Source organism: Pezoporus occidentalis, unplaced genomic scaffold (assembly GCF_034315485.1).
Source record: "Pezoporus occidentalis ecotype Australia unplaced genomic scaffold, CSIRO_AGI_Poc_V1 ctg117, whole genome shotgun sequence".
NCBI classification, from domain to species: Eukaryota; Metazoa; Chordata; class Aves; order Psittaciformes; family Psittacidae; genus Pezoporus; species Pezoporus occidentalis.
In genome coordinates this window covers 1724061-1743108 of record NW_026912961.1, presented here as the reverse complement: position 1 = coordinate 1743108, position 19048 = coordinate 1724061, and the positions used below count along the sequence as shown (strand labels likewise).

Below are 19048 nucleotides of genomic sequence, written 5' to 3'. Positions count from 1 at the left end.
GTGTTTCTGATTCAGATGAATGTTTCTTTGCTCTGCATAATGGGAGAGGACCTTTCACTTAATTACCACTGGAAACCGTAAACGCTTAATTGACATAAAAAAGCCCAGTGTAGGCATTTTAAAGTTTTCCTTTTGATCTTCCATATGGGTGCATATTGTACATGCAATTTGAAAAGAATAACTAAAAGAGGCTGTGACACGAATGTGTGCTCGCATGTAAGGAGGGCTTATGTGAGTACAGAGCTTAATGCAGCATCAAAGAAAAGGATACACCCATTTCAGTTATGAATAAATTGAGCATGTAATTAGCACCTGGACTTTACAAAATACTTTTGAAACACAATTAAATCTGCTGCTTTTCTGCAATGAACAGAAGTGCTAAAAGTGAAAATATTGATCCTTGCTGAGTTTGATTTTGAATGCATTTGACTTTAAACCATAAAACGAGACTGAACACAATGTCTTTACAACTGAAGTAAAAGGAATAAAGGATTTTTAGAGCTGGTTTGAGTCCTTAAATTTTTTAGGAAACACAAACTCTGTTTTCAGTGTAAGAAGAAGCAATTCTAATCAATGCAATCTTTCTCTTTTCCCATAGCAATTTCTCCAGAAACAAGCTCTCAAGTTTGTCCAAGAAGTCTTTTCACCATCTGGGTTTGTCTGATCTGTAAGTTGTCATTTCTTAAAATAAAGTTTATTTCTGGCTGGAATGTAAGAAAAAGACTTTAAAGTTTGTTCTGTTGAAGGTAAAGGTCCATCAGTGATTAGGAATGAAATTCTGATCCAAAGAAAACATCAATGCTGGACACTGAAATACAGAGAGGTTTTCATTCCAGGCCTTCAAGAAGGTCAGCTGAATCTTTTAAAACAACATAGAGTTCAAAATAACCTCTGCTCTTCAGCTTTAAAAAGTTTTATTGTGAGATAACTTCACACAAAAATACTGTTTGCATTAAATACTTTAACTACTGAAAATACAGCCTTCTACAGATCTTCAAATGAAGCCTCTCTATTATGTTCTTATATTGGCCCCACAGCTGCTATACTGATGGTTGGCTATTGAATTGTTTTCTTATTCTTTGAGTTACATCATGCTTTATATAATCATTTGGTAATGGAAGCTCTGGTAAACATGTATTTGTTGATCATTTCAATATTGCATTTTTATCCTCTGTTTTGTCAAGCAGAATTTCTGTACTGGTATACCTTCCAAAATTTTGTTCATCTTGCACGTTTGCTAATATGTGGGACTGCAGAGAGCCTGCTGGAGCTTTGGGACGGTTGGGGTTGCCAAGAGTAGGAGATTGCTCTCCTGGAGTTCAGAGCAGAATCAGAAGGCTGATTGCCTGGCTGTTGCCAGTCCAAGTACTGCAACACCAGCCTTGCAGTCCTTGACTGCTTCTGGTGGACTTCACCGTGTGAGAAATGAAATGAGTAAATCCCAGTGCCACAAAAAGAGTTTATGTCCCCTACGTATGTTTTGTGAAGTTGGTATAATCACTTCCTTTATAGCCCAGGGAACATTGCTCACTGGAATTTCACAACTTGGTGGTGACCAAGCACTTTAATGGGGAGATGAGCTACTTGCAGAGTACTCACATTGCTGCATGCCCTGCATAGGTCTATTGGTTCTGAAGTCCCTTTTTCTTCATATGCCACATCTAGTCCCTGCCAAAAAGCCATTGTGAGTGTATACATGGCTGTAGCTTCTTTGTTTTGTAGTTACTGTGATCTCAAAAAAATAGATACAGGACTCAAACCAGTGCACAGTGTGAAGTTTGGACCTTTTGTGATTTTTCTAAACAGTTAGTGGAGAAATGGAGTCACCTTTGCCAATCTCCCTGGGTTTCAAAAATATGAGTGGTTATGCTTTAGGGTTAGGAAGCATGCAAAAAAGGAAATTACTGCAATTCTGAAGGCAGAGTCTGCTCCCATTTTTTGGAGTTTGCTGCCAGAAACAAGTTTATTCCAAAGCAGAAATTAAGCCACCTTTGACTCTTTCCATCTCAGGTGAAAAGCTTCTTTTAGGCTGTGGGTGGATTGAGTGCTTATGAAAATTTGGAAGAGAATAATGTCAATGTTGCTTGTCATTCTGAAGAAATTGGTCTGCACCTGGTCAGAAAGAAGTGAAAAAGGATTTGGGACAGAGTGAGAAAATCAAATGTTACAAATATGTGATGGGGATTATGGAAATAAAGTTTAATGAGTCAGGGAAATAACACTTGGAGGCAAAAAAATGGCTAATGTAAATTAGGAGTGAATATATTTGTGTTGTTAATACCAGAGTTAAACCATAGCCATTCAGTGTCATGGTAGTAGAGGCAAGGTACTGGATACTAGGAGGTACTGGGAGTGAGCCAGACATGGGAAAAATGGATGGGGTGAAGTCAAACTGAGTAGTATTTGAAGTATGAAGCCAGTGTGTGATGAGGGACAAGTTGAAAGAGGGAAAGGCTACAAATCTGAGGGAGGGTGTTGTGGGCTTGGGAAAGAGTGGAGTGTAGGGATAGAAGAGCTAAAGTTTAGCAAAAAGAGATTGCACTGAAGTGGGATAAACAGCTATTGGGCAAGTGAGGGAAAGAAAGTTGGAGGAGGGAAAGCATAACCTGAAGGGAGGAAAAATAGTGCTAAAATTACTAGCAGTTGAACAATTCTGTTGATAAGTGGCTAATACGTAGGTGGAAAGTCAGAAAAAGAGAGAAAGAAGAGTATTGGAAGGGAAATCTGGGAAGGAAATCGTACTGTAAATAAGTTCTGAGGAGCTTTGTCTAATGACAGGCAAGTGTCCTATTAGCACTTCTGTAAATCAAAACATAAAGGGATGAAAAGTTCAGAATAGTAGAAGTAGTAGTGAAATAGGAGATATTCACCAGGTATTGCAGAGAAAATGCCACTTTTAAAGGCTTCTTCTTTCAGAACAAACTGTAGCTACAACTGTAAAATTACAGCAAACCAGATAAAGACATATTGATGATCTTCAGGTCCTTTCCAACCCTAACCTTTCTATGACTCCATGATTCAATGTAATTTGCTTTTGCTAGGTCAGATTCTTTCTTTCACCCAAGTGTGTGTGGAGGGTCATCATACCTCTCTCCAGCCTATGATATGCCTAACTCCCTTCATGGGTTTAATACAAAACAAAACAGTGGGAAAAGAGGACTGCTCAGCCACTGGTGAAGGGAAATTTCTCTGTAACAGGGAAGTTACATGATGAATCAGAAGATGGGATGTAAATCTTGCTGTTTTGAAAATGCATGCTGTGGATTTTGACCTAAGGGATCCTAATGTTCATTCACTGTCTTGCATAAGCAATTCTTTTCCATGCTTGTGGTGAAGTCCAGCAAATGACTCCTGTGAATACAAATTGCACCTTCAGAGACTTGCAAGAATGATCCCTGCAGCTGTTAATCCTCAAACAACTGCAGATGACTTTTGGGGGAACAGGTTACAGCTCTGATAAGCTGAGTTTTTTGTTATTTGCACACTTCATGTCCTCAGGAGACATTTGTGAGCATAGATTCCATGAGCAGCTTGAGTTTTGTTTCTGTACATCAAAAATACCCATGAGATTTTGTTATGAACAATTGTTCTCCTATAATGAGGTGTCATAAACAGTAACTTGAACATGCTTTATTTGATCTCATGAAAAAATAACACTGGGGCATTTCTTACATAGACATTGGGTTGTTTCTGTTGGTATTTTACTTGGGTGTTGTTGCATTACATTACTGTGTGGTTTTATTAAATTTTAAGCCTAGAATTTGGTACATTTGCTAACCTGTGGTTTCAATTCCAGCATATCATATAGCTAGGTGAAACATTTCTGTTTCAGGGACATTTTTTTCAGTTATTGTTTCTTTATCACATTACCTAAGGTTTTACTGTGAGATTTTTTTAGACTGTTGTAGTGGATGAATTTTGAAGGTTAGGCAAAATTCTTTTGTATGATTAGAGTTTGTTAGAGTTTGTCTATAATCCTGCTTGACTCAAAAAAGAATTTACCACCTCACAGCAGTAAACCTTTTATTCATGAACTTTCTCGGGTAGCCGAGCAGGGAGTCAAGTGTAAAAGAGGAATTCTGATCTCTTCTTGACTTTTATGAAACAAAATGGAGCTTGGTGAAATGCCCAGCTCTCTATGTGATTCTGATTTATACCAGTGAATTGGAGATGGTAGTCAAGACCCCTGTGTGATCTCTCTGATCTATGACAGTCTGGATTCTTGGTACAAGACGAGCTTCATTCTTTGCATGGAAACCATTATTGTCTTGCAGCTTGTGTTGTATTGAAGTTACTAAAGTTGAGTCGCTTATCCTTCTTAACTAAAGAGATCAACTTCTCCTTTTACCCAGCTGAGTGCTTGGAGTCTCCCTGTCCCCCATTTTTTTTCCTGTGTGCATGACACATTCTGCATTCTAAATAAGTTGGGGTTTTTTTGCTCTAGGATATTGGCGGACAATCCGTTCAAGTGTTCCTGTGAAATTATGTGGATCAAGAAATTTCAAGAGACAAAGTTTTATACAGAAACTCAGGATTTATACTGCATAGATGACAATGACAAGAGGACATCGTTGATGGATATGAAGATCCCGAACTGCGGTAATACCCTTTTAACATAAATTTACTGCTAAAGTATTGTAAGAGAGAAAAAACAAACATGCTTTTTTACAAGATGCATTCTCAGGATAACAACAGCACTGCTAAAGGAAAAGATTTCAGTGGAGATACTAACCACTCAGTGGTCTTTCATCCCACATGGAACGATTCTGGGAGCTTCACACAGAACTCTTTTATTTTCTCTTGATCCTTTATAATGTGCCACTATTCAAGTGCAGGAAACCAGAACAATTATAGGTAACACACAATTATATAAAACGCATGTGCCTTTGTTAAACTAAATAGTAGTGCTTCCAAGCTCAATGGACACGAAAATTTACCTCTGTGATGTTTTTTTTAGTTATTTATGGTTGATGAAGTCTTTGTTTTCCTTCATAAATACAAACTGTGGAGCTAGGACTATAGGAAGAAAAATCAGAAGGATAGCATGCCAATAAAGATAAATCAGCAATAGTTATGTTCTTCACCCAGATAAAACTCTACTGAGTTCATTTCTAAAAGCTATGCAAAAGATAGAATCTTAGGTCTGTAGAATGTTGCAGCATACTGTTTTCTGTTAGCTTATATGGATCTGGAGATAGTGGAAAAAATGCTTTTACAATAAGGACATCCTCTTACTTATTTTGTATACAACTTTGCTGAGTGTGTCTGGTCCCAGGGCAGCTGGTGAAAAGTTTCACAAGCTAGTTGAAGAGATTTGTTCTCTTCTGTGTATGAGGGGCAGAGGACGGGTGTTTCTGATACAGTGTGAGACCTGCTGGAGTTTGTAGTTTCCTCTGCAGGGTTCAAGGGTGCCCAGCATCAGGCAGGAAAGAAAGAAGTAAGGGTAGTCTCATGGAGGGCTGATTTGCATTGGTAAAGCTATAGTTGAATAGCAGGAGAAACACAAAAATTATAACCCTTTCTATTTGTACCAGTGGCTATTGAGTGTCCTTTTCTCCACTGCCTATATGGAGGGTGTGATGCCCTCTGATAGCAGCTGTCAGTAACTAACAGCCATGGAGAGGACCTGCTGCAGACCCAAGGTGGGGTGTTTAATGGCAGTAATATGTTTTACGACCATGTATCTTGCTGTTGCTCATGTCCAGCTTTCTGCTGGTGTGGTGGTGTATTTAGGACAAAAATGATGCTAGTGTCTGGTGCAATCAATAAAACCTAAACCTGTCACAGGGAGTCTTGTGACCTGCAGAATCTGATTTACCTCAAGTGGGCGATGATACTGAGATGAGCTAAATGGAGCCAGCTTTCTGCTCCAGCTGGATGGTGAATAAATCTCCTGGATAGAGAAAGGTCTTCTGATGGACTGAGATAAATTAGTACTAACCAGGAACTCCAGCATAATCTTCTCTAACATTCCTGGCTGGCACATATAGAAGCCACCAGGTAACTAGGATTTTCCTTTGAAACCTTTGATGTTAAATACCCAGAATTAGACCTATGAAGCATTACTCCTTTCCCTTGAGTTCTTAACCATCTGCAGTCACAACAGACTTGTTTCTGACCCGGTGCATGCATGTGTACACATGCATGCATTCTGTTGGCATATCTTGACTAAAATACTTCCTATGGCAAGGAAAGGTTGCACTTCCAACTAGAGGAGGAAGAGGAGGAGAAATGATGAGTATATACAACATTCAGATTGGAATTTGCAACATGTGGAATTTGCATATGGGAAACATGGTGCTGACGATCTGTGTGTATGTCAGCAAATGCCTGCAAATTATTTATGTTAGTTTTCAGGATTCGGGTATCACTAAACTTTACATAATTGGTGGGTTTTGTTTTATTTTGTTTTGTTTTCTCTTTCTGTGGGTCTTTCCCCTTAATATAACTTTTTCAAAACGAGCCAATGTAGCTTTTAGTAAAGATGGCAACACAGACTTTTCCTAGGCACAGAATAGAGAAGCCCAGGTGAAGAAGAATGACCATCTTGGTGAACCTGGGCTGTGCTCTGGAAGATGTCTGAAAGACCCAATGCATGTCTCTTGCCTTCTGCAGATGTTTTTCTGTGTTTAAAAGGGCAAGACAATTAAAAAACCACTAAACCCTCACTGATGAAGCTGATTTATTTCATTTCCAGGTCTGAGAGGCTAATAGGTAGACCTGAAATAAACAAAGAATTCAGCTTTTGACATACACGAACTTTCGACGTCAAGAGAAATTCCTGCTTGTGCAGGCCTTTTCATTGTGTTAATAAAACATTTTCTAATTTTTTCTGCTAATGAAATGTTTTCATCCCATCTTTGGTTTGTTAATTTTTTTTTTTTCCAATTCAGAAATTAAGCAAATGTGCTCTCTTCTTTGCGTGCAGGTATTATTAATTACTTCATAATATCATAGTAAGTGGCCTGTACAGTATGTGGTAAATGTGTTGGTAATAGGACATCTCGCTACTGTATACTGTTAATAAATCTCGTGCTGGTAAGTTGGAAGAGGCTACTGTGGTTTCAGGATCATAACGCTTTGGTTTGTAGTTAATTGGTGTGAAAATTAGCAAACTTCTGTGGTACTTATTGTTTATATGATGTAAGAATTCATTAATGTGCTGATTAAAGGCTGGTTGCAATTTAAATGCCATCAACTTTGTGATTTCTTTGCTCGAGGCTTAAAGTCAGGTATGCTCACCATCTGCAAGATCCTTTCCAGCTTCAATACTACAAATGTCAGTCAATTATTATGATGTTTGCAGAATTATTTTTTCAGGTGTAGTTGAAATATATTTATGTGTGATGATAATTGTCAGATTGTTTTAAGTTTTAAATCCACACTGAATTACTATGTCAAAGGTTTTTAAGTTGCATCTACCATAGTAATATTAGAACAGCCTTCTGTGTAGGTGAATAGTGTTGTTTAATTTTCAGAGTATTTGCTGGTGATCTGTACAACATGGAGAGCATCACCACCTATGTCATCCTTTCAGGTTTTTTTTATTTCCACCTGATAAATATCATTAGAAAATCAAGAAAGACAACTAGATAAGTAAAAGCTTTGTTCTTATTTGTACCTCTGTAAGATCTGGCAGCAACTGCCACTGGTGTATTATTCTTGGAAGCGGGCATGTCCTATGTCTGGGGTAGGGTCACTCAAAAGACCATCAGTCTGGAGATCACCTGGACCTCACTGAACACCAAGGAGTCAAGACCATGTCTTTGGGACTGGTTATTAAGGTGTTGGTTGCTCCCTCTGGTAGCCATTCAGTTTCTCTGTTGCTGTTGTTGAACTCACTGATACTGAAAGAAGTCTCTTTCTCATGTGGTGTTTCTGGGAGAGCCCTGGCTTCTATCTGTCTCTGTAGTTCCATGTGGATTATTTGTTGCTCTTTATCTCAGTCTGGAGATAGCATTTTGCCTTACGGGGTCAATTTAGTTAGTCAGATTGCTTTATATATGCTGGTGTGGTGCTTGATCTGGCTTTCGATTTTAGTTACTGTCCTAGCATAAGTGTCCTAGCATAAGTGTCCTAGCTTATTTAATGTACATTGTTTCTGTAGATGTTTTCTATTTTGTTATTGGTCATGCTAACAAAAGTCTACTGAACAAAGTGGCAAATTAGTTCCAGTTGAGACTGGCTGTTGTTTACATATGCAGCCAGTCAGTGGAAAGGTTGGCTAGAGGGTTTTATGGGTCTATTTTTTTTTTTGTCTGTCTGTTCTTTTGCACATGAAGTAACTGTGGTGTTGCTCTTATTGCTGCTTCTTGTATATGACTGACAAGATTTTCGAAGCTATTGTAATGTAGCACTGCAGTCTAAAGAGCTGGGTTGCCCATTTCTAGCTCATGTTGGGATGCCATAAATTTTTACACGCAGTTGTTCAGATGACTACGGATAGACTTGACTGGGTCTGGCTTCATTTCAGCCTCTTTCTGGTGACAGATTTTTGTCCTAGAGGTAAATAAGTAAATGGTCTGGAGGCAGGTGGTTATAAATTGTAAGCAGGGAAAAAGGCAAACTGAAGGATTGACACATTGATTTCTTTGAATTTACAAAAAAGTTTTCTAGTATTAGCGAGTCAATAAAATAAGCATGAGATCATAGGCAATCACAGTACAATGCAGTCTAAAACCACAAGCAAAGGCTTAATTCAGTGGGTGTTGACATTTTTTTCCATTAACAGCCAGACTTTACAGATAAGACTATCAGAAGGAAAACATTACAGGCAGAATGAAGTGAGTTTAAAAAAAGCCTTAAACATTGTCCATGTTTACCTTTCAGAATATTCATGGGCTCTCTAGCTTGTGTTGTTTATTTTGGCTCAAGAACTAGATGTTATGCATGATTTATAGTGGCAAACTGTTCTTATTTTCTTTTCAAGAGTTTTAGCTGTGCTCATGGGCTATATAATTTTTTTTTTTTTATGAGAGTTTTGACACTAATAGGCTTTCACTGTTGCTCCAAAGTTGAGTTAGAATTTTCCAAACATAATTAAAACAATTTTCATTACTCCAGCTTTTAAGTGAATATAGCGAATAATTTATGTATGTTTGAAAAGGCAACAGGAATCTCATTTTCAAAGGCACATTCATAACTTCCTTGTGAGCACACACTTTTATCTGTTCATGAAGCAACTAGTAACTTTTATATAGATGTGTAGACATATAATATGTAAATCAGGGTTTGTGAATGATGATAGTTGAGTATATGTGATGTATGTGAAAAAAGCAGAAATTTGTTTTATAATTCTTATTCAATTTATGCTTTAACTGGAACAAAGGTTTATAATACAAAGCAGGTTAGAAACAGAAGTAAGGTACTATCTAAGGGAGAGAAACACATTATGATCACTCTGGTATCGTTCTGAACTCAGTATTTCATGCACATTTGCAGAGGTATTCTCTATGTCTGACTTGACGCCATCTGTGTAAGTGTGGAGCTCTGATCTGCTGAGGGAGAATGGCTGTCTGTTGTCTGATGGTATTCTTGCTTTGCGTTTACGATGTAACTAGGTGGAGACTAACAACTAGATAGCTGTATTCTGAAGTCTAAAGAAAATACTTTTTTCAGTTTAAAAGTTGAGACATTTCATGAAGACATCCCTTCAGCCATACACTTGGTATGCAGTATATGTGATATCAAGAGTGAAACCCATCATTTTACTCATTTATGTAGTTCTCTGAACATCTCCCTGTTTTGGGAGCATATGTTTGTCATCTTGCAGTATTTGACATGTTGGCATTGTTTTCAATATTTACTGGACATACATGAAGTTCCCCAGATAAAGATACAGGAATTGCAATGGCGTTACATGTCCCTAGTGAATAATAAGACACGTTTTAGAGGATTGCATAAGCTAGTTTAGGCCTCATTAAGTTACATTACAAAGGCTGTTTAGCTCTTGCTTCATCTGTTAAGCTTTCGGGTGCTGTGTTCAGCCCAACTGTCCTGAATGTATTTGGGTTTCTTTTGAAAGTTGTGGGTGGTCTGAAGCTTAAACATCAATTAAGTACAATTTTTCTATATGTAAGTTAATTTTCTTAAGCATTTGAGGAATTTGAGAGAAAACATGGCTGGGTACCTTCAGGAGACTGCTAGCAAGGGAATTGTTGACAAGTTTAATAGCCTCTACAGTCTCAAAATTCTTGCAAACTGTTGATACTAATGCTGGGAAAGAGGTCAATTAAATGATTTAGGTGCTGCAAGATCCTTTGTTTTTTAGCATCTTCCTACTAGAACCCAGGTCAGGAGGCCTAGGGACAGTAAGAGAAAGGTGCAGAAGTTAAGGAGCTGATGTAAACCTTGGAAATGTAAGCCCTTCATCTGGCTTGAAGTATCAGCAGCAGCCTTCAAAGCATCTATGCAGGCTGACTGTGGAGGACAGCTTCCTGTCCAAGTGAATTTATTCTGGTGCGTGGCTGTTGGTAGTTTTTGCCTGCATGGAGTTCATGACACATTTGAAGCTCTGAATGGGATGGCAGCTCTGCAGAAGTAGCATTTGTTTCTGTAATCATGAAGATGAGTTAGCAAGTACTGTGGTCTTTGCTGTGGCACGCTCTGGCTCTACTTAAGTTTGCTAGTAGTGATAATTTCATTTAAACAGTGACTGATGGAGTGTTTAAAGGCAAAGTAAGGGTATATTGGCTCTGGGAAAGCATATTTTAAAGACTTATCTTCTGGTAGAGGCCATACTTGTTTAATTATTTTCTGTAAAAGTTCCCAGCTGAATGTGACAATCAGGCGTGACATGATTGGAGGCAGATTTCTTTTAGTATTTCAAAATATCTGTGTGTCTCAGTGGGCTGCCATACTCTGCCTCCAGTAAAAAAAAGATGTTCTTCCATATAATAACAAGGTGGGTATTTTTTTTACTGTTTGTTTGGGTTTTTTTTTGTTTTTTTTTTTTTCAGATTTAAAGAGAAGTGGCTACAGGAGGAGATTTTGTCTCTCTCTGGTTTCAGGTTCAGTTCAGGAATCTAACCTACCACTTTAAGGTTAATGTCCTCACCACCAACCTGTAGAGTGTTTGAGGCTATTCTAGCTTAACCCTGTCAGACTTGTGCAAAATTCCATGGTTGTTGTGGAAAACACCCATCAAGATTTGCTGTGCAAGACGACAAGCACATCTCTGTTAAGTCGTTCTTTAGTGCTCTATTCAATGACTATATATTCTCCTAAAGAGTTGAAGAGGATTTGATCTGGGAGAGTTTTCTTTAATTTACAGTAACATTCAGTGGGCAGAGTATGGAAATAATTTGGGGGAAAGGATCATAATCTAAGATTCTTTTTCCTCTTTCCCCCTTACACCATTCAGAATGGTGCCCTTACTTTCATTTTGGTCCAAGAGGAAATTCACATTCTGTTATGCATGATGCCAAAGTTACAGTAGGGAAATGGAGGACATGGTGTAATGAAAAGTTCCAGGCTTCTCTTCCCTGTAGCTGGAAAGGAAGGTGATCTGTGATCTTTGGACTCCAGAAAAAGGAAGATATATGTGAAAAGATAATTTTTTTAAATGTCCCTCATTTCTGCTAATTCTGTATTTTATTTTCCAAATGTTTTTTGTTCTTGATGCTTGTATTTTATTTCATTTTATTTTAGTTTATTGTATGCTATGGTTTTGTATTTTATTATTTTTTTTTATTTTAATTGAATATGGTTGTTGTCATAATAGCTATATATATTGAGTATGTTGATTCTGTGATTGTCAAACAACAGGAAATGGAAACAGTGATTTATGTTTCTTTATTTCATGTTTTGCAAGTAAACTTTTGGGGTATCCTGTTTATAGTGCTCTAAAGGTGAAGCCAGGCTGATTTTTAGCCCCAGTGTTCTGCAGTCTTTAGTAGAAACATGCCCACTTATTTACCTAATGGCTGAAATCTGGCTCAGAGCTTGTTGGCTGCAGACAGTTGCTGAGTGAAACACAGGAGGTGAATCACATATCCAGCAGCTCTTCCTCTTTTATAGCTAGAATTACTAGAAAGTTTTTTGTTATGTTTTTTTAAACCCAAAACATCCCATAAGAAAAGACCTTTGGAATTTTTAAACATTCCTGTATTTTCAAACAAGGCACAATTTTTGTAGAATAATTTAAGAAAGCTGTTTTTCTTACATCTTACATTAGCACAACCTGTTCGAAGTTGGTAAGACATCTGAAATTTGCAGATCCATGTGCACAGTTCTTAACAAATTGCATTGTCAACCATCTTGTTTTCAGGCTCCAGACAGTACTACTAGTGGGTGTTACCAAGCTGTACTGTAGTGTTGTAATTAGTTGTATGCTTCCTCCCTAGAGAGAAAAATCAAAACCAAGGGGAGCTAAAAATCTTGGAAACCCTATGTGAGGCAAGCAGGCTGGATTTGAGCCACTGTATCTTCCTAATTGTTGGGGTTATTTTATAAATCAGCAGTTCTGGTAATCTGCCTTTACATGTTTTAGTTTGATAAATGATTGCTGGCTCAGTATTAATTTAATCATTCTGGTCTGATATATTTATTAAGATATGATTAAGGATGTCAGGTAAGGTTGGAAATGACCTTATTAAAATTCAAATGAAGTTGGTAGTTTTCAGAAAAAATTGTCAGTTTTTTCTTGGTTACTGCTTGTTCTTGTCACAGAACAGGTTAACCTACAAAAATGTGCTAAGCAAAAAAGAGATGCCATAGACACCCATTGAGTTACACTGCATCATGTCTATACCTCAGAGAGTTTGTCGATAAACCACTGAAAATCAGGAGCTTAGTGTGCAAAGGATAGCATAAATGAATACAGTATTGGATTTTTGGTATTCTCTCAGGTGCTCATTTCTTCATCATCTCATTTCTTAGGTATTAGTGAGGCTAACTGACCATATTGAGAGGATTTCTTGGTGATGATTTTTGAGCAGCAGAACAAGTCCCAGAACTGTACAGATAAAAGTTGAAGCTGAAAAAATCAATCTGGAAATAATTTTGTAAAAATTTTTGTAACTGTGAAGACAGTTACCAGTGAAACCACATGATTTGTTTTTTCTTGCTGAGCATCTCTTTCTTCTAAAAGTTACTGTAGTGTATTAGATAGAGTGCTAGCTTGGTGCTGAGAGCTGAGTTGCAGACTAGAGAGTTTGTATTAATACTTACTTTTCCTTTGAAATACAGTCACAGTCTGGCCCTGCAAAGGCCAGTGTAAATTTTCTATGGAAAGTAGTACATAGCAGCATGAAGACTTTGAAAGCCCTCTAGGAATTTAGGCACATTCTTTTTATTAATTCCAATTGACAGCTGGATAGCCAAATGCTGTAGTAACCTTCACCCAAAGTGTTTAGTTTTGTGATTACTGAAGGTCCAGCTGTGCACAGTAAAGATATGAGTCATTCCTTCAAGGTGTTTGACAGTTCCACTATCTCATGGCCTCGGGCTACCGGTTTCCACTAATGATGGTCTGTGAAGGTAAGTAGCAACCCCCCTCCTGAAAGGAGGGTTTTTGCCTTCTAAAGCATGAGATAGTATTTGGAGACAATCAGGTGACATGAGTGCCTCCTACTTGTCTCTGTCATGTCCACTTATCCTGGGACGAAGGAAGTGACTGCTTTTTCTAATCCAGAGGTGTCTATTCCTAAGAATAAAATGTTATCAATTTGAATATGAGAACAGATATTCTGCATGTGGTGAAAGAATATAGTTGTTATATACCCATACATAATGAAAAAATGTTTTTTAGCGTATGCATTCATCTATGAATTGCATAACTCTCTACATTGTAGTTTAAAACTTCTTATTAGCAGGTTGTATCCTGCCGCTTTTTGTAGAGATTGAAAAGCTTTGGATGGATTATTGAGAAGAAAGAGGACTTGAGAAAACAAAATAAACCAAAGTTGTCTTCATATGATCATTCAGAAACTTTCTTTTGTCTGTCCTGAATGAACAGGAGAGCACTTAATGAATTTAGATGTCACAGATATAGAATCATAGAATCAGAATCGTTAGGGTTGGAAAGGACCTTAAGATCATCAAGTTCCAACCCCCCTGCCATGGGCAGGGACACCTTATGCTAAATCATATCACCCAAGGCCTCGTCCAACCTAGCCTTGAACACTGCCAGGGATGGAGCATTCACAACCTCCCTGGGAAACCTATTCCAGTGCTTCACCACCCTAACAGGAAAGAATTTCCTCCTTATATCCAATCTAAACTTCCCCTGTTTAAGTATTAACCGTTACCCCTTGTCCTATCACTACAGTCTCTAATGAAGAGTCCCTCCCCAGCATCCCTATAGGCCCCCTTCAGATACTGGAAGGCTGCTATGAGGTCTTCATGCAGCCTTCTCTTCTCCAGGAGGAACAGCCCCAACTTTCTCAGCCTGTCTTCATATGGGAGGTGCTCCAGTCCCCTGATCATCCTCGTGGCCCTCCTCTGGACTTGTTCCAACAGTTCCATGTCCTTTTTATGTTAAGGACACCAGAACTGCACACAATACTCCAGGTGAGGTCTCACGAGAGCAGAGTAGAGAGGCAGGATCACCTCCTTTGACCTGCTGGTCACACTCCTTTTGATGCAGCCCAGGATACGGTTGGCTTTCTGGGCTGTGAGCGCACACGGCAGCCAGCTCATGTTCATTTTCTCATCAACCGACACCCTCAAGTCCTTCTCCGCAGGGCTGCTCTGAATCTCTTCTCTGCCCGACCTGTAGCTGTACTTGGGATTGCTCCGACCCAGGTGTAGAACAAATAAAAGGGAATGGCTCTTGCCTATGGCATGGACAGCATGCCTGTGAAGCTTATTGCTGCAGAAGGCTAAAAACGTAGCAAGAACATAGGCCAAGAACATAGGAAACATAAAAAAAGAAAATGTAAAAAAGAAATCAGTAGCAGGGTTATTACAGATATCCAGAATTATAATAATTAATGCTATCAAAGTCTGAAAGAAATACTGTGTTTCAAACTTTGGGGCACAGGGTAATCTCTGCCTGACAGATATCAAGATGAGACTTGTGGAAAGATGATGTCATGTCTAGCTTGTATGGGCTTTTATGCTAGTCTAAATTTACTATTCTGGCAGTGTAAAAAAGGTATTTGAACCTGTTGTCTGATTGCTTGTATCAATTACTGTATACAAAGTCCTTTGAAATGTACATCTGTATCAACAGAAGTGATAGTCATCTAAAACACTGTGTTTAACTAAATTAAGTCATGAGTAAATGCAGCATGGCTGATGTCTTTGTAATTGTGTAGGTGTCAAAGTGCTGCTTACTTGTATAAATGGTCTCACACTACACTGAGCATATATACTCAGCATACCTGTCTGTTAGGACACACTGTGTATTTTTGAATGCAGTTATTTTTCACTACAGGTTTTGCTGCTTAGTTTCATTGCTTTGTTGATAAGTCCAGTGTATTACATTTTCTAGTCACAAGGTCTTACACAACTGTCTGCTTTTCCCAAACAGATTCACTTCTCAATTAGTGTGCATTCTGCTGTGGAGCAGTCTGGGTGCCATTGGAAGTAAAAGCCAAAATAACCTTACAGTTAAAGTCCCTTAACTCAAGATATCCAACCAGAAAAAAAACATCCTAAGACAGTTCTTGTATGTGTTTCCCATTCACTTCTCTTATGAGTGGGAAAGGGAGTAATAGAGAACACACAGTAATGTGACTGTTCCTTTCTGTTCTTACTTTCTTGCAGTGTTTTCAGCTGGGTCTTGCAGCTGTTTTTTTAGTGTAACTTCAGGAATCTATAAAATAATAAGCACTATTATTTTATAACCTTCTGGCAGGATACAAGCGTGATGTAGCTGTTTGCCTCAGAGATATAACACCAATGTGACATGTGCAGACTTTCGCAAAAAACCAAAACTAGATCTGGTTCAGAGCCAGTACCAGGTTTAATGCCAGTTAGTACCAGAGCAAATTCAGTTGCCTATCCTGTAAATAAACATGCTGCAGGAAGCAGTTGTCTCAGAACTTAACAGCTATTAACAGAGGGCTCTAAGGGACCAAACTTGCTTTTATTTTGCTTACATGAGGGGTTTCATGTGAAACAATGTGTTAGTAGGAACTGTGCTGGGTTGCATAGTGAAACACTAATCTGTTGTGTAGACCTTGTCCCAGGTGCTAGGGCCAGGAAGAAGTGGGAAGCTTTAATCCCTTCACACGTTCAGGTCTGGCAGGAGTAGTTGGAATGATTTTCAGAGGTGGCGTGGAAGTGTAACTTTATAAAGCAAATGATCTCATTACTTCTCTCCTTGTTCCCTAACCAGCATAATTAATATCCAAATGTTCCCTAAGATTAGTTTTATTTCCTGCTCAGCTAGTTGACAGACACTGCTGAGATTTGAATTCACAGCAGGCGAGAGCAGATGGCTACCTTCGCTAACAGATTACTGCATCAAGGCATACAAACTGTCCAGCTCTGTCTCAATAAACTTCAACATATGATTTATAAAGTGAACATAATAGAAGAAATCCATGATGCCTGTAATGGGAATCATATTACAGCACTGCTTAAAGCACTGGGAGAATTGCCTAAGCAGTTATTGTATACTTGTACTGATCTTCAAATCTTATTAGGCAAGAAAGCATTGCCTGGAAAATTATTTGTGTTCTTTTCTGTAGTACTTCCTCTCATTTAATTTTTATTGAACTAATTAAACTTAAAGGGAGATTTCCAATACATACAGCTTCTGTTGAAGATCTAGCAGACATACTGTGTTCATACTGATTCAATGGTTGGTTGTATGGGACTTTTTACATAAGCAAAAAGTTTCTGCTGAACTTCTATGCCTGCAAGTCCATGGTGAAAGCTAAAAACAAAGCAAAACAAAAAAGAACTATTGTTTCAGAAGAAGTCATTGCAAGATCATACATACATATCCAGCACAGCAGATAAACTCAATTACTTTGAGATGATAGATTGCAGGTAAAACTTACCTGGAACAGTTGATGAGACGTACCTCAAAAAGGAGGCAAAGGCTTTTTACAGAATATAGCAGCTCCAAATGATAGCACAGTATCTTTTAAAAAAGATACAATATTTCTAGCATGTTGCATAATTATTTGTTATGTAAATAAGTGAGGTCCTCTGTGCCTGAAGTCCGTTGATATTGCTGCTATTGTTTTTGAAGAGGGTCAGTCTATAATTCTTCATGGTTTTGTAAGCATTCAGAATATGACTATACACCTGATCGACAGGGGTAGAGCAGTTGATGTCATCTACCTGGACTTGTGCAAAGCTTTCGACACTGTCCCACACGACATCCTTGTCTCTAAATTGAAGAGACATCAATTTGATGGATGGACCACTCGGTGGATAAAGAACTGGCTGGATGGCCTCACACAAAGAGTTGTGGTCAATGGCTCAATGTCCAGCTGGAGACCAGTAACGAGTGGCGTCCTTCAGGGATCGGTGTTGGGACCGGTCTTGTTCAACATCTTTGTCGCTGACCTGGACAGTGGGATTGAGTGCGCCCTCAGCAAGTTTGCCGATGACACCAAGCTGTGTGGTTCGGTTGATAAGCTGGAGGGAAGGAATGCCATCCAGAGGGACCCTGACACGCTTGTGATGTGGGCTGATGCCAACCTCATGAAGTTTAACCATGCCAAGTGCAAGGTCCTACACCTGGGTCGGAGCAATCCCAGGCACAGCTACAGGTCGGGCAGAGAAGAGATTCAGAGCAGCCCTGCGGAGAAGGACTTGGGGGTGCTGGTCAATGAGAAAATGAACATGAGCTGGCTTCAGTGTGCGCTCACAGCCCAGAAAGCCAACTGTATCCTGACTGCATCAAAAGGAGCGTGACCAGCAGGTCGAAGGAGGTGATCCCGCCCCTCTGCTCTCGTGAGACCTCACCTGGAGTATTGTGTGCAGTTCTGGTGTCCTCAACATAAAAAGGACATGGAACTGTTGGAACAAGTCCAGAAGGGCCACGAGGATGATCAGGGGACTGGAGCACCTCCCATATGAAGACAGGCTGAGGAAGTTGGGGCTGTTCAGCCTGGAGAAGAGAAGGCTGCTTGGAGACCTCATAGCAGCCTTGCAGTATCTGAAGGGGGCCTATAGGGATGCTGGGGAGGGACTCTTCATTAGAGACTGTAGTGGTAGGACAAGGGGTGACAGTTAAACAGGGGAAGTTTAGATTGGATATAAGGAGGAAGTTCTTTACTGTAAGGGTGGTGAGGCACTGGAACAGGGTGCCCAGGGATGTTGTTAATGCTCCATCCCTGGCAGTGTTCAAGGCCAGGCTGGACAAGGCCTTGGGTGAGATGGTTTAGTGTGAGGTGTCCCTGCCCACAGCAGGGGTTGGAACTAGATGGTCTTAAGGTCCTTTCCAACTCAAACTTTCTATGATTCTATGATTCTATATGCTTACTTTTTCGGGAACCTCCCATTGCTTTTAGTGCTGAAGAATGAGATACAGAGTGGTTTATAGCTCTGTGAGATGGAAGGGGAATCCTGATTTTTGCAGTGTCTGGGTTTGTTTCCTGGTGAGTGGTACCATTTCACTCACTGCTTTTCTGCTTTCCTGAGGGCATTAGTGAAGTGTACTGAGGTGACTTGGATAGCAGTTCTGTACAATTCTTCACCTTCTCTTCTGTCATTTCTTTCCTCTGTTTTGATCTGTTCCGTGCTCTGTGTCCCCCACTTTGTACATAAAATCTGGCTTTTGCCCTGCTCTCTGTGAGCTGTGTCTGTGTGAGAGAAACGGCTGCAGACTCTTGTGTGATACTGAGAGCTAATGGGATTTCCCTGATAGTGTTGTGGAGAACAGTGGGAATACCACAGTGTCAGTTTGTGGAAAATAGAGGTTTCTTTGTAGCTGCTACAAAGCAACAGATTAATTTTCCCGTTTTAAAGTGTAAGAGAATGTCGGTTTCTTTTCACTGAAGTTAAAAAATGAAGTTAGGATAACTTCTGTTTGCCCACCTGAAACATTTCTGTATATAATTAGCTTTATGTACTTCCAGATGCAGTAATGTTTTCTTAGGAAATAAAGCAGAGGAGCTGCAGAAGAATGTTACATACCAAC

The 19048-nt window shown here is 39.2% G+C and overlaps 1 protein-coding gene across 6 annotated transcripts in view; it reads left to right on the top strand.

The window, feature by feature from the left end:
• The window catches only part of NTRK2 (neurotrophic receptor tyrosine kinase 2), a 212624-nt gene that overhangs the window by 24878 nt on the left and 168698 nt on the right, over positions 1–19048 (top strand). For all 6 annotated transcript variants that reach the window (XM_062640442.1, XM_062640451.1, XM_062640460.1 and 3 more), the window contains exons 4-5: positions 599–667; positions 4445–4599. In XM_062640442.1, the coding sequence (XP_062496426.1) occupies positions 599–667; positions 4445–4599 (224 nt within the window). The remainder of the gene's footprint in view (positions 1–598; positions 668–4444; positions 4600–19048) is intronic.